Below are 16,638 nucleotides of genomic sequence, written 5' to 3' on the forward strand. Positions count from 1 at the left end.
AAGCATACAACGACCTTCGAAGACTCATTTATTATCGAGGATAATAAACAATTCAACTTACAAATATTGTAGTGAAATAGTCAACCTTACAGGTTAAGGTAGAATAAACAACCATTTCATTACATAGTCATGTGATTGATATGAAAATAACTGGATATATTATTTACCCTCAGACTAATGAACTTATGCAATAGAATTCTTACAAACGGTCTTAAAATTACTGTGGTACTTCTTTTCGAAACAACTCAACTAACTTCCGTTTAAAAATTTTGAATCAAAAATAACCTGATTTGTCCCTAAACATGCAACAAACCCATGAAGTTTCAAAAAAAATGACGCGAAACCGCTAAAATATTAAGGTTTAAAAGAAAATAGAAACGGGGAATCCCCTTTGAAAACCACCTGAAATAAAAAAATTATGAGCTTCAAATTTTATACCTTAAAAGGATGTGCATCTACTAGAAAGTCTAGAAGTAGGTTTGCTAAAAATTACAAAATGAGTAAAAAAAATTACATTTAAGATCTTAAATTTTCAGTTTAAGTCAGATTTCGGGCTGTTTTTCTCTGTCCATGTGACTTAATCTAGGTAATCATCCTTGTTTGATTTGGGAAGAAACTTGGGATGGGACAAAACCGAAATTACTTGGATTCTTCGAGTTCAAGTAATCAGATATATTACTCGATTGAGTCTGGGTACTTGATGTTGACATCATAAGTAAATTACATATGTAAAAAATTGCTTAAGACAACCAAGTTATTATATTTCGTTCCAAAATTTAAGCATAAAATAACCCACTAAGATTGTCGCATTTTTTATTCTTTTGCTAAGACATCAACAAACCATAAAAGTGAGAGATTATAACTGATAGGCAAGCTACACACGTGTTTCGTTCCCCGTATTGAAATTCACCCATGTACTTTTTACTGTCTCAACGCTTTACAAATGTGGTATATTGACAAAATATATAGGCTAGGCTGCCGTTATTTCTCCAGAAAAAATTGTGAGTTTGAAACTAGTTTTCACGGTTTGTTGTTGAGCTAACTTAAATTTTATAACTTATTAACCAAAACCTAACTTATTTTTACGTTCTAATCTAAATGTAACTCAAATAAAGCCTTAATTAGGTAAGGTCAACTTTTTGCCTAACCATTTTCCTAATCTAATGGCCTTTTTTTGACAACAGGGTGCGTGATCTACATACGTTGAAATAGTCACTTCAAAACATTTAAGTTAATATTTTCTAAACGAAGGTAAGGTACTTCTTAAATTAAAGCCAAAAATATTGTTAACGCTATTTACTGTTTAATTCTAGCTTTATAAAGTTGAAAATCTATTAAGAGAGAACAGCCAGTGTTCTTCGCTGCCACTATTTCACCGAAAAACTTGTGCGATTGAAGCTATTTCTCACAATTTCTTGCTAATCCAACTTAAGTGTTACAACATAGTAATCTAAATCTGACTCAAAATATAAACTTAAATGTAACTAAAATCAACTTTTTGCATAGCGTTTCACCTAATTGCCTAACTTTAATAACAGGAAAAAAACTTGTAGCGCATGTCTCAAGTTAGCTGGTATATTGTTACATAATAAATAAAAGTCGTAGCATACTGATATTTATCGCTAAACCGTTCGGATTTTAAAGAGAAAAAAGCAAGTCTTTTTAGTTGTGCAATTAACTAAAATTGCTTTTGTAGAAACACTGCGTTTGCAGGAATAGGAATACTCCATTCTGAGTCCAGCATTTGATAACTTGGTGATGTGTGCCGCATATTGATCTTACTGCTGCTTGGTAATTTCGACTATCATCTAATCAGTAAATACGTGTTGCTGATCCTACCTTGCAAGCCTTACTGTCCTGTGCTTAACAGAGTATCTATGCAGTACCTTACTTTCTTGTAGAGTCAGAGATTATAGTTTGCTGAAAATGACTACCACACATAAGTGCGTAAGTAAAGGGGACTGGGAACCTCAAAAAAAACTGTCAAAACAGTCTGAGAAAAAAATGACTGAACATTCAAATGCTGGCCCACAAACACATTTTGAGATAAGTGCTTCTGTAAATACTTGTGACGTTGCATTTACACTTGGGGATAAACTTACTGAAGGAAAAACCAAAATTGTGTACGATGTCAATTCAGCTGTTGATGGCCAGTGCTTGATTGTATCCAAAGATATAATAACAGCTGGCGATTTTGCGAAAAGAAATGTTATGGAAGGCAAAGCAGAAATGTCAACTAAGACTTCTACTGATATTATGAAACTCCTTAACCATTTTGGGATCAAGACATCGTTGATAAAATGGGTAAAGCGGTTTATGCAACTGGTCTAGTGACGTTAAATAATTAATCTATATAATATTGTTGGTAGTTTAAATAGGTATTCTGTACAGTACATCACAAACCTCGTTAATCCGGACCACTAAAGTTTGAGAAAAAATGTTGGTTATAGTGATGTATCCGGATACAGTCAAATCCGGTTAATTGCTTTCTGGATAATTGCATAATTCGTTTTATCGCATAAAGGGCGCAAGTCCCTAACCATAGCCTACCATTTGTAAAGATCGGTTTATCGCATAACTGTTTATTGCATAATCCGCTTAATTGAATAAAAATGAAGTTGATTTATTCGATTATTCAAAAGTTTTTAAAAGATAAAATTGAAAACAACGCGCACTGGGAGCGCATATGCAATGCGCAAGCTTTGTGACTTGTACTGCGCTTTGTTACGAAACAATGAAACCAATAGTGCTCAATTTAAGCATTAACACGTGGCTGTCAATACGCAGACATAAACATTCGCACTGTTTTAGTTTCATTTAAGCGCTGCGTAAAGAAAGCGTTGAGTTAAAATGATGCCATAATATGTGAAGAATTTTTACGAAACAAACAAGTTGAAAAAGACGACAACAATAAAAAAAGCTCTGCTGACGCAATCGCTGTGACAACACCAAAAAATAAAGAAATTCTGCATGTAGGCCTACTTCATACAATTCGCCAACTACTACAGTTTGAAGGGGCGGACATGGCCACATTTGTTCGTTCAAAAACACAAATGTAAGTAAGCATGTTTTCATCTTTTGCTTGCTTGAATGAATGGATGATCGCAATACACCATAAACGTTAGTGTTTTGCGTGTTAACGTCTTTACACGTCAAGTAAGAAAATAAGTGGAATTTGCACTTTCGCATAAACGCATAATTCGTTTAATCGCTTAAAATAGCTTGGCAAATTGACTATGCAATTAACCGGATTCGACTGTAATTGCAATTGGAAGAATTTTACTGTGAAATTGTATACCGATCATTAAGATTTAATCTGAGTTAAGTAGAAATCACCTTGGTTAAACAGATAAAATTGCTGGCTCACTCAGTGAAACACTTGCAGCGAGTATTTTTTAATGATAGGATAACGGTGTATAGTCTCATCTTCAGAGATAGTCACATGATCACTGATTTTTGCTCAATAACAAGTTTTGAGTCATCTGGCTTAACTTTGGGGTCATATATCCAACGCTAGCCTTAAATTAAAAAATTACCAAAATTCCTGCATAGTGCAAAGCAGCAGTCCGCGCCTTCGATGCACTCGTGACTAGAGGTCAAGTGGGTAACTTTACGCAGGATTGTGTGGAATAGTCTGGCGTGTGATGTTGTGCGCGTGTTAAGCAGGATTGGCAATTATTAAAGCTAATAAGTTACAAAATTGTTCTTTAATATTTAAACTTTTGTTTACGCTTGTTCACTGTGCATTACAAGCGTTTATTTGCTTGTTTGTTTTTTATTATTTTCGATTAATAAAGTGGACTTAAACTGGTAATTCTAATAGCATTGAACGCACGAACCAACAGATTAGAATACAGTAGATAATATTTTTTCCATCTCAGTAAAGTTAGGTGTTCGTTAGCCAGTATCAGTAAGTATGAACTCTAAATAATCTTGAACTACTTTGTGTAATATTATAGTAAACCACATATCTAAAGAATTGGATATAATTTTAATCTGGTGTGTGATAAATTCTGCCGATGGTGTGAAAATCGTTTGCACATAAACGGTTTTGTTTTTAAAATATTTTTGCTTAGTCTTGATTTGTTCTAAACATATTCGTGCACATTCTGGCCCTAGTCAACATTACTGGTCATTTTTGCTTAATTATGTTCGTCATTTTTTGATTGTGATTAGTTACTTTTGATTTTGTGTAATTTCTGCTCTGTAAATAGAATATATGTGATAATTCCTAATTTCCTAATAACTAACATGAAAGTTCTGTCATTCATCAGTGTTGATCTATGGTACTATGTTCCATCTTTATTAACTCAAGTAGTACATGCTTAGCGAAGCGTGTCGGCTAAGCCGTCATCAGAAAGAGCTATTCGCACTGCGCCAACTCTTCCCTCAGTTTCATCTTCGTTGATAGTTTTCATAAGAAAAATCGGCTCACGACATTTTTTAAATTACAGAGTAGTTAGTAGTGGCTTTTCAAAAACCTTACCATAGATAAAAAAATTTGGGCATTAAGGTATCATACAAATATAAGTATAACTAATGGCCAGTAGGTACAAAGGCAAGTTTTCAAAAATAGTTTGTAATTGGAAAGTTTCCAAAAATATCTTACGCCTAATATACCTGACTTGACTACCGTATTTTACAGACCATAAGGCGCAATTTAAATCATTTTTTTCTCATAAATTGATCGTGCGCCTTATAAGCCGGTGCGCCTAATGTATGGATCAAGTAGTGCTTTATTGCCTACACTCAAAACCAGTACCGATACTGTTATTATATAAATAAACCACCGTCTTACACAATAAACTACGGTAAAAGCAACTAGCAACTGTGATATTCACTAGGCTCATTTTTTCTTTTGCTCATTGTACTATTGTGACTTGCTTACATTTATTACGTAACAATAAATACGTTGCATTCTATAGCCCGGTGGGCCTTATGTATGAACAAAACACTAATCAAAGCAATTTATTGACAGTGCGCCTTATAATCGGGTGCGCTTTATGGTCCGTAAAATACGGTATATGTAAGGTAACGTTCATTAGAACAGAAAGTGTTAATATATGTTTATTTGTCATACATCCGTTTCTAAATTTTTGTGTTAGAGTCGAACAATGATAATATAATAATTGATAATTCTCATAATAACATTGATAATTTTAATTAAATTCAATTCATTTTTTCAAACCTTTGACTTTCCCTTTACAGTCCCAACAGTTTGTTACCTTGTATTTAAGCGTTCGGGTGTTTACGATGTATGCGCAGTAATTAAAAACTTTAATGTTTTGTAATAATATATTTATACTGTCATAATAATCTTTTCTATAACATACTAGAAAAAATACAACTAAAATTTTGTATGAAACTTCTGTCATTCAGGAGGCAATGACCACAAAACTGAAAAGAAAGTCAAAGTGAAGTTAAACATGACTTTATATGGAACAAATGTAAAAACTGGCAAAGAAATGTCTAGTTTTGTGACACTATTCCAAAAAGGGATGTTATCAATATCATCTTTGAGCTTCAAACAATTGAAAAAGTTCATGCTTTGAAATATTTTGATTGACAGCATTCAGTGATGATGTCAAATATCAAGCACTCTCAAAATCTCAAACACAATTTTCGAGATTTTTAACGATATAAAATAAACGAAAACTTGTTTGGAATATTGTTTGGTCATTTTGTGTAAGTAAATTTTCCACAATGAATTGATGTAAAAATAATTAATTTGCGCTTTGAAAATATATGCTGATGCAGGGAGGAACCTGATTGGAACCTACCGTTAAAGGGTAGGGTTGAAACGTATGGTAAGAAATCTGTTTCTAACAATTTCATATCGGATAGCAAGGATCCTGTTTTTTTAAGGTTTGGATAAACGAGGCTTGATGTTTTTTACGTGAAAGTTATGCTGCATAGTTATGGTACTTGCTTCATGCCACCTTCAAATATCCCTTTTATTCTCTTGTATGTCAGGTAAACAGAACATCTTTTTTGGCATGGACGTGTGATATGATACCAATTGAATGGGTTGTTCGTAGAATTGCAACTGGATCATTTTTAAGGCACAATAAAGGTGTTAATGAAGGTTATCGCTTCAGTCCACCTAAGCTGGAAACATTTTACAAGGATGATGAAAACCATGACACTCAATGGAGCAGAGAAGTATGCCTATATGAAATAGTATTTGCATGTAATTTAACTTTTATGAATACTTTTAAACAGCATTTGAAAGATGCATTGAACAGGAACACATTGGTGGTTTTCTGTATTGTGCAACTTGTAGAATATATGGTGGCTTATTTTCTGAACGAGCCCCTCTACGTAACACTCAAACGCATTCCTTGTTAACTTGTGCTATGAACGATAAGGTATGACTGACATTCTTGTGCGTATTCTTGATTGTTGTTTTGGACCATTTTTAGTCTGACCTTTTACCTTCGACCTGTTATGGGTGGCCTGTTGAAAACAAAGGTTTCTCGAGTGTAGCTCTAAGGTTCATCAAGGTACTCAAGCTCCTCTGTCATGACAAGGCCGTAGTCCATGTAGGAGTCAATGACATCTTTAGATGTAGAGTTAGAAATCTATATCACCTAAAAAACCGAGGGTGCTTGAACGCTGAACAGGTAATGCTGATGAGTGGTATATTCCATAGGTGTCACTATGTGAAGGCTTTACAGACTCAGCCCGATTAGTGGTTCTTTAGCTGGGTTTGACTGGCATGGACCGATTTTCAGGGGGGACATTTCTCCCCCAACTTTCAAATAAGGTAGGCCAGTCCCCTCAGCTATTGAACAAGAGGGGGCCTAAAAGCAGGAGAACTAGTAAGAGAAATGGACATGGTCATTAAGTAGTTTATAAAACGGTGACCACTGTAGGACAAATATCTAATAGGGACATATGACACTAGTTCAACTAAAATTTTACAAAGTTTTAGTTCACTCTCTCAGATTTTGATAATATTTTATAATTGGTGGAGAACGAGTTAACTAGGTATGTTTTGGACGTTTTTGCTCTACATTGAGTGAATTTTGTGATATGGGTCTCTGAACACGAGGAAGTGGATTTTAGTGGATATTTATCATATTTCTCCGTCATGTTTGACGAACAATATATTTGAAGTTCTTCATTTTATGACCTTGCTTCCGTAGACTTAAACTAAACAGTTAATGTACATTAAAAAATTAAACTTAAAATTTGTAATTGTGATTTATAAGATTTTTTGGATCGCTTAAATTCCAATTTTGGATTGTTTTTGTCATATTTAAAGCCTTGTATCACCTATGATGATGATTTGAACATTCTTAAAATTTGTTTTTCTGATAGTCCAATCACGTCTCTTTACATAGCAAAACAGTTTGACAATTTTCGGCTTCTAGGTGGCGCTCAGGAAGTCCTTAAAGTTGCAAGAAATTTTCGGATGCATACATTCAAGCTCAAAAAAGCCATGTTGTTCATCGTGGATTTTTAAATTTTTGTTGTCTATTAAAACATGCATACAAGTACTAATGAATGCCACATAACCAGATAATTGGCTCAAACCAATACTGATTAAAAAAAAGCTCATTTTCATTATTTTTGAACACAATAAGCTTTCAGCGTATCATTATGCTTTTAACACATGGTTGAGTGTTATGTTACAAGTTTTCAAAAAACTAATTTAATAAATATCTGTAATATAATCTGTTGGAATGTTTAAAAATGTATATTATGTATGATCCATAAGTTGCCTAGGTGACGCCAGCGAGTAAGCCGTAACTACTATACATAACAGCCTTCAACGAACTTGATTTATTTGCATTTCTATGTGTTTTGTTTCTTATGTCTGTTCCTATAGTGGGCCTATATATAATCCAAGCTCTCACCAATTGACAGATTCCTAAATTCTAACTTTGAGTCCTAAATAATACATTTGATATGATACAGTACATTAAATTGCATAAATTATTTGAAATTTTGAGAGACAATAGACACGTTAAAAGATCAAAATTTTTTTAAGGTTATAATCAAAGTTACCTTTCAGATGCTTTAAAACCCTACCAACAAAACAGCTAACTTTTACCAAATTTGTTGCAAATGGTCATTAGTCATGACTCATGAGCTTATACCTGTACTGGTCAAATCCATTTGTAGATGATATAACTGTTAAAGTTTTGCGTGAAGTGTGTGATGTTGCCCCTTCACAGCACCGCTGCTCTTAATAAGATGTAAAGATACTTTTCATTGTCGGTACAATTTTTGCAGCAATTTAGCATGCATTTCTTTTAAAGATAAGTTGCTCATCAACTTTTCTATACATTTTCAAACATTTTAGGAGCAAACCAGAGATGGGACAAGTCGAATGCAAGTCGTCACGCATTTCAGTTGTTGCTACGGATTTGTTTCTTTATTAATCAAGTTTTAAAAACAAACTTAGGCTATCTATACCATGTCTTTTCAAAGTTTTTTGTTCTGCAACCCCATTTAAGAAATAAAGAAATTTCTGTAGCTATGCGCCCCTGGGTAGCCTACATGTCAATGATATTAAGACGATAAATGCTTCATCACAAATCTCAAGTGTTTTTTTGTCTATGGTAAAATCATGCAAATTTACATAATCCACGAAAGTAACTGTACAGTAACAAAAGAACTGCATAATGGAACAGTAAAGTGAATAAAAAAAATAAAAAAAAACAATTAAATTTGTAAAATTTGAATTTATTTCACGATCCTTCAGTGTGATTTATGGTGGTAACACTGAATAATGAAAAAATTGGAATTTGAAATTTGAAATTGGAATGAAATTGGAATAGTAATTGGAAACTACAAACAAACTGAAAACATTTAAAAAAGAAAAAAATGGACTCTTAATGTAGCAAACTAACTATAATTATGAGAAAAAATTGTGCAAAGTAGAATATCTTTTTTATCGTTAAAAAAATAGTTATTATGCTTGTCAATATGAAAAGAATTCATGTTTTCAACAATCTCGCTCAAAATCCAAAGTATGTGCATCTTTCCAGTTGATGATGTACTGATTTTCCAAGGCGTGTTTACTTAAAGATGTATTTTCGGTTGATGATTTTTGCGTTATGTTCTTTCATCTGAGTCAAGACTAAACGGTTTTGAATGTAGAGCAATCTGTATACAATGTTGGTGTGGGATTTTATAAATAGCCAAGTGTCTTCTGGAGAGTAAATTATACTCTTTTAAAACAGGATTGAATATGTCTTAATCTTTAGACTACTAAAGATCTGTCTCTGTTTAACAGTCAAATGTTTTTATTCGATTTGAAAGTACCTCTCTTTAAAATCCAATTTGATTAGCCATTTGACCGCAACAAATCCTTAGTTTTTACTTATTGGTGGTGGGAGTGAAAGGAGTTATAGAAAGACCCAACACAATATCATACAAGATTTATTTTCAGAAAACTTGGCTGATCTTAAAAACATGAAAGGGGCATATTATATGGCATCACAAAATCATTATACAGTATATGGCATTTCAAGTTTTACTGAAGTGTTTGTTGAACTCGTATATGAAATTTGCGGCACTTAATACTTCTAAGAACCACCTATCTACACCTTATTGCAGACTTAAATCCGCCTACAAGTGGTTGAAAATGACTGTACTATACTGCAGTGCTCCTCAAACTTTTCAATACAGCGTACCAGCAGCGCACTTTCCGTTATCCATCGTACCAGTAACATAGGTAAAAAAGCAGGCGGTAGCAAGTCCTATTTGTGTTTAATTAGTTAATCTACGTCTGATGTATGGTTTCCCAACTGCTGAGATATCTACTTGCGCAAATTACCCTCAACGAAATTTTTGCAATTCAATGAGAATTATTTCAATTCTCAGTTTTGGGTGATTCTAAATTTTTAAAATGCTACATATTTGGTCATATTTCATGCTGTATTAACTTGGATCATGTTGGCAAACACCAAAAAACAGTAATTAATTTCATTCCACAATTTATGTTTAAAATCCTAATGAAAACGGACCAATAGTAGTTAGTTGTAGAAGTGTTGTAAAGCTGATAATTATATACATTAGGTATGATGTAAGTAACTACTTATTCCAAATTATTTCTATGATAAGACTTCTACTTTCCAGGTCTTGGAAGAAGCAAAACTTGTATGTGGCGGAGTGACAATTACAAATGATTTAATTGATAAAATAGAAAAGATGTCCAATGCTATATTTGAAATTCTAGAACAAATGTGGAGAGCAGAGGTGATTTACCATAAAGAAACTTAAGATCATTTAATACTAGAGTTTGCCTAATTCATGTTTGTTATAGTTATTTGATTTATTGGTCCTAGCATTTGCATGTAGGACATAACTTTGATTGACATGAAGATAGAATTTGGGATTCGCAGTGATACCAAAGAAATCATTCTTGCTGATGTCATTGACAATGATTCCTGGAGCATTTGGCCCAGTGGAGACAAAAGATTAATGAAGGACACGCAGGTATAGCTGGCATGGTAATTTTTTTTACCTTACTCCGGTGATTTATTGTTGGTGACCTGGTTACCAACATCGGTTGTGATCTAGAGATCTGCTCAAACCTAGCCCACAAAATTCCTTAGCCCAGCTCATTTCGGTTACAAATGAAAAAAGCATGATAACTCTTCTGTTTTGTCGGTCTCACACTTCTCCTACTCTTTATTTAACATAAAGAAAATAGTTGAATAAAAATGTGAAATTTTAAATACTATAGTAGAGATCACAGTATTATTCCATTTGACACACTTGGTTATATGTGGAAGTGGGCTTGCCATTAACAATGAAATTAGCTGGAATCAAAATTTATATTGGCTTGGCTCAACAATCAAATGGCTAGGCTCAAACCCATTTTTAAGTCACAACTACCTTTCCTGATTACCGAGCTAGCCTTTGTGCAGATTCTGATTGTGACACATTTTTTCTTAGGTTTTAGATTTTTTATATCATATTGCTCTACAGTAATTTAGAACTATTTACCAGGTCCACTACACAGAAGTTAGTGTCATTAATGCTTTGTCCAAGGGCATTACAGCGGTAGTGCCACTGAGTATCGAACGCGGAACACTAGCCACATACTTGCGAGGCCAGCGCTTTAACCACTCGGCTACTGAGCCGACGAAGTTGTAGCAAGTGCAATTAACTTATATATATTTTTATTTATTCATTTATTTTTCGTCAAAAGCGCGGTAGGGACGAAAAATCAAGCCAGTTGTTATTAATACCCAAGACGTAGGTACTATATATATTACTACAGGAGTAAATACATCTTTGCAGGTTTACCAAAATCTCACTGAAGTTACATGGAGTGACATGAAAAATTTGAAAGAAAATTTTCGGTGGGTTTCTGAAAAAGTGAATAAAGCTGTAGAGTTTGCAACCACCAAATCTGGCCAGGGGAAAGTTGCCATAGTGATGGAATCTGCTTCAGACATGACTCATTGCAACAAAATCAAAACTAAGTGTGCGGATTTGGGAATATTTTGTCAGCTTTATGTTTCATCAGCACACAAATTTACTGATGGAACTTTGAAGTTACTGGCTAAAGTTGAAGCCGATGCTGTTTATAACCCAATAGTCATAGTTGCAGTTGCAGGACGAAGTAATAGTCTGGGTCCGTTACTTAGTGGTAATACAGTTCTTCCTGTTATTAACTGCCCTCCTGTGTCTGAAAAATGGGAAAATGCTGATATTTGGTCATCTCTTAGACTTCCTTCAGGTCTAGGTTGTGTCACATCTATGAGCCCTGATACAGCAGCTACAGCAGCTGCTCAAATTCTGGCCCAGCGCAACTTTAGTGTATGGGCCAAGTTGCGTGTACAACTTCTCCAAAATTGGCTCAACGTCAAGGATGCCAACCTCAACATCAACGAGTAACAACACAACCAAAATTTGCCAGTTTATATACCAGCACACTGCCATTTGAAAACAATGTTTTTTAAAGGATGTACCTGTGTAACATGGAGTATGAGCAGGGTTGCCATCGGTCTGGACTCAAAAATAAGGACGATTAGCAAACCAAAAAAAAACGAGACACTATTTGCTTGTTCTTAATTTTGGTGCTAAAGGTGTCTAAATGCCCAAAATATGAACTTCTGCCCTAAAATTAAGACAAAAATAAAGACGCAAGAGAAAATAAGGGTGTTTATAAGAAAAAAAGGACAAAAATATATTTTAAAACGACACAGACGGTATCTCAGTCCTGAGTAAGGCTGCTGTATCATTGTGAGGAGTGCCTTTTCTCTTACAGTGACGTTTTTACCTACGAATACTCTCCAATTGATATGTAGGTTTGGCTTGATTTCGTTGTGATCTCACACTGATTACATTTTTGCATAAATCCCCTGCTGCTTGCCGCTACTACTTAAAAAGGCACGGCCGGCCTTACCTAGCGCAGCCCAGTGCAAGAATTGATTGCTGGGCCCTTAATGTAATAACGTAAACCAGATATCAACTCTGCAAATAAGCTGCCATTAAAGCTTGGTTTTGTGACATATTTTTGATAAAACATTTTTCTTCGCAAACAAATTGTGAAATAACTCTGTGATCTGCGCGAAATAAAAGCAAAGTTGTTATTTTTGTATTGGATGGCAAGTAGCGCAGCTGCATCGCTCTCATTGGACTAAGGCGCAAAATGTCTAAGGTACCACAAACATTAAGCTTATGCACCTTAGAACGGTATTAGTACGTTGACTGTCGAAGTGTGAGCTGGCCACATCCCTATTGAATATTGTCTACAACTCGTCAGACGAGCTCAATCGCTACAGATGGTGACCTCGAATGAACTAAACACGTGTTTCGTTCTATTGTTCTCGCTCACACAGCTTATCTCAGTAGCTCCAATCTAGAAAATGCCCGTGTCGGACACAGGACGAAAAAAAAAGATACACATCAAGCAATAATACTAATCAGCCACAAGGGAAACCTTGCGCAGCACAAACACGTGTAACACTCTCTCACGAAAACTGCAGACATTCAATAAATGTAAAAAATTTTAACATCGGGTTCTCTCACTGGAATCATCCTATATTGACCAGGGGCCGATATACACATAGGCATATACATAAACCGCTTGTTTACAACCGGTTTGCGGAGGTCATTAAAATTCCAAGAACCGACTGAATCCCACCACAGCATACATGTAAAGTGAATCCTAACTTGCTGAAAACAATTTTATAAAGAGTTGGAGAAACATTAAAAATTAATAGAAAAATAATACAAAAATTACATTGTGCAGAAAACGATGACCAAGCAACATTTTTAGTCGTTAGTGACTCATAAACTATAAAATCTTAGTACAAATAAAGACCAAAACGAAAGAACGCAACAATTGGCTGTTAATAAATATACATATAGACTACGAGCGAGAATAAAAAGTGAAAAAATGCGTTTATTATCGTACTCGATCCTTCCAACATCTGGGTAAAAACAAGGTCTACGATTAATGCGCTGTGGACGGTTTGGAGGATGTAAAGCACCATCGCTTACGAAATTATTATTCTGCACTGGGTTTTGAATACTTTCCGGCACTATGTACATCCCCGGTCGCAGCTGGTAAGTGGAGGTGATTTCCGGTTTCGAACTGCAGCATTCACCAAACTGATGGTGGTTGGTTGTCGGATCCGTTGATGGAGAAATTTTATCCTCATTCACACCTGCAATAAGATTGCCTATCAATCTTTTGCTTTTGGGATTCCGACAAACGTCTTGGGTGCTATAAGGAGCGAGTCTCCGGTTTCGATTGAATGTTCGACCTGTTCTGTTTGTCCAATATCGTACGGGTGCAGCGAAAATACATCACGATAGAACGAGATTATGGAAAACAGCTTTTGGCATTCAAATTCTGACAGTTCCAATTTCTCCAAACATAACTCATCATGTAGTGCACACAACTCAACGTTGTTCTCTATGCAAGTCCTGATCCACAATTTGAACCTGGTAGATTTCCCGAGGTTGATTAGGCTACTGTGAGTTCCATGTACATCAGAAGCAAGTCGAAGGTCTCTTGAACGTTGTCTGTAACTGCGTCCAGAAATGTGATCATGTTCCCCACAGTTAAAACGCCGAAGTCTTCTCTCTTCTCAACGTTTTCTTGCTTTTATTTCGCTTCGCAGCTGGAAAATTTCGTATTGAAGTTTTTCGACAGTTCTTTTTAATTGGAATACATTCTGATGATATTGGAAGACGCCGTTTCCATTGTCTTCCAAGTTGTGATGTTATAAATGTATCTGCTATTTACCGCGCTGTTTCTGCAAAACATCATACTTTGCCATAAGTACTTCTCCTCTCACGACATAATTAATCGAAGAATATTTGTTTGAAAATCTGTTCCGCAAACGTGTTATCTATCTTAGCCTACACCTTAGAACTCATTGTACTCAGATAACCCCATTAACTGTTAAAAAGCTTGATCTGCATTGCATTATGAACTCGCCAAATTCGAAATAACCCCTGTTTCATTAACAACTTATTCGCCCGGCAAGTTTTCTACACGTTCAATAATTGCACTGGCATCACAAAATATACAGCGTTTACTGAACGCATTTCCTTCACCAATTAATTGTCGTTTGAATTTACACCTAAACTAAAAATCTTCAACTCCAAATCATTTCCAGTTTTGATAAGCGCAATAAGTTGTAAGTCTATTTCTTTAATGTTCTGACTCAGTGTATAACTGTATATATGTACGGTTGCATGCTATGCTTTTAGAGACTTCCACACAGATACAAATACGCAGAGTTGGGTAATGAGAGAGAGTACGAATGTTCGAGAATGAAATAGATCGATCTCCTTAAGTGTTTGTGTATTGTAAAGAGATTTGCTGTTGGCAATTGGGTTGTTAAAATCCTTTCTATTTGAATAAGTAATATTGTAGTAATTTTTGTTTTTGTCTGAAGTGATAATGAAGAGCATTAAAAATGAAATTAATCTGATTCTCAGTATTTAATATTAACTTATAATGTAGGCTATTCGACTAAAGTCTAGGAAATCTCTAGACAAGACTCGCAACATTCTCATAGTTCTTAGGAGTCTAATTTGCAATATAATAAATTAATAACATATCTATGGTAGCCTACATCTTAACCAGTGTAATACCAATATCCCGTCACAGCTGTTACTTCTCACGAGATTAGACGTGGTTTATTATGCGTTCGTTCCGCGTTTTCAATAATCTTCTTTACGGTGGCGTAAAAATCCGGTTGTGAATTTTTAGAATTATCCTCGGACGACGAGAGAATTATCCTCGGACGAGTAGGTTATACAGCACACTACTGCGCATTTCATGCTAGTTATCGTTTGGATAAGCCAAGTTTTCCCAACTGGGTTATAGCCTCAAGAAAGCTTCTTGTGGATTCGTCAAAACCTTGAGTGCGCTGGAAGAGCTTTTGCATGGCAAGCTTTTGTGAAGATGGTCCTGAAGTTGTCTTTTTTTGCTTGTTGAATGAGATCATCATAACTAAACTCGAAGAGTTCTTTACGACCATCGGTCATAGAGAGTCTCATTTCTTCCGGCAAGTTTTGTAGAAATAAATGTTTCTTTGCCGCATCCGATGCTTTAAATCTGTCGCAGAAGAATTCAAACTCTTTGAGAAAAGACGGAAAACTATTGCCACGCTGGTAACGAGGCGGAGAATAAAAAAACTCACGCTTCAGTAAAACTTAATAAAATGTTCTGTGTATCTAAGAGATCCTGCCGTGCCCGCCAGTGTTTCGTTCTAAGTTATTGTTCTCACTCTTAGATTAACAGATTTACAAGCACATCTTTTATTTGAAAACAGTTCAGTTCTGGTTTCGATCACACACAGCTCATCTCAGGAGCTCCAATCCGAAAAATAACCGTGTGGCTACCTGTCAAATAATATTAAATTTAAGTGTTAACACAGTTTTTATTTTGAAAAGACTTTTTTCTTTTTGATTTTCACATAATGTTACACAATATTTTAGTATCGGTACATTTTATAATCTGTTAGATATTAGCATTCATTCTTCCTGAAAGTCTCTCTAGCTGCATATATCTATCAGAAAGTACAACAGCATAAACATAAAAAGGTTGATTTGCATTAGCCCTATCTGCTATATTCCTAAAATTACCATCAAGGTTAATTCTTATTTCAATATCAGCTGAACTATTCTTCAATCTAACATTATGCTTACTTACATGAAAATGGTAAACTGTATAAATATTTGCCCAATGTTCAACTGAAACCTGACAACCAATAGCTGTATCTTGATACTTATTCACAGCTTCTAAAAAAGTCATATGAACGTGAAAAACGTCTATTCGGCTGTGTGAAATTACATTCAAATTCCTTTTCAGGATATTGTGTACTATTAATCCTCCTACTAATTGTTCTCAAATCTTCATTATCAAAAATCGTATCATCAATTCTTGATTAGAATGTCTTTGACTTGATTGAAAAGCTGTGAAAATATGTCTAGGAAGTTCATTCCCCGATTGAGTTGTTATTCTCCAAGTCATGCTAGTTTCTGTGGGGGGATATATTGTTCTATATACAGTTAAATCTCGTTACTATGCCACCTGTTGGGACCGGGAGAAAGGTAAAAACAGCTTTGCTACGTGACAATGTAATGCAGCATCTAACTTTTTGAATTATAAATTTTATTGCACATTCCGAAATTAGCCCACAATGT

The 16,638-nt window shown here is 34.9% G+C and overlaps 1 protein-coding gene across 5 annotated transcripts; it reads left to right on the forward strand.

Moving 5' to 3' along the window:
- Positions 1–446: 446 nt before the first annotated feature.
- LOC143450656 (multifunctional protein ADE2-like) lies at positions 447–12,560 on the forward strand. Of its 5 annotated transcripts, none has more exons than XM_076951307.1 (7): positions 447–1,001; positions 1,185–1,251; positions 1,697–2,304; positions 5,974–6,162; positions 10,093–10,212; positions 10,315–10,452; positions 11,263–12,560. In XM_076951307.1, exons 3-7 carry the CDS (start codon positions 1,927–1,929, stop codon positions 11,860–11,862), a joined length of 1,425 nt encoding a protein of 474 aa, XP_076807422.1. In that variant the 5' UTR covers positions 447–1,001; positions 1,185–1,251; positions 1,697–1,926; the 3' UTR covers positions 11,863–12,560. The 5 variants fall into 5 exon arrangements, with proteins under 5 accessions (XP_076807422.1, XP_076807439.1, XP_076807409.1 ...); XM_076951324.1 differs by having other exon boundaries at positions 447–662; XM_076951294.1 differs by having other exon boundaries at positions 1,185–2,304.
- The last annotated feature ends 4,078 nt before the right edge of the window (positions 12,561–16,638 follow it).

This window comes from Clavelina lepadiformis, chromosome 1 (assembly GCF_947623445.1).
Source record: "Clavelina lepadiformis chromosome 1, kaClaLepa1.1, whole genome shotgun sequence".
NCBI classification, from domain to species: Eukaryota; Metazoa; Chordata; class Ascidiacea; order Aplousobranchia; family Clavelinidae; genus Clavelina; species Clavelina lepadiformis.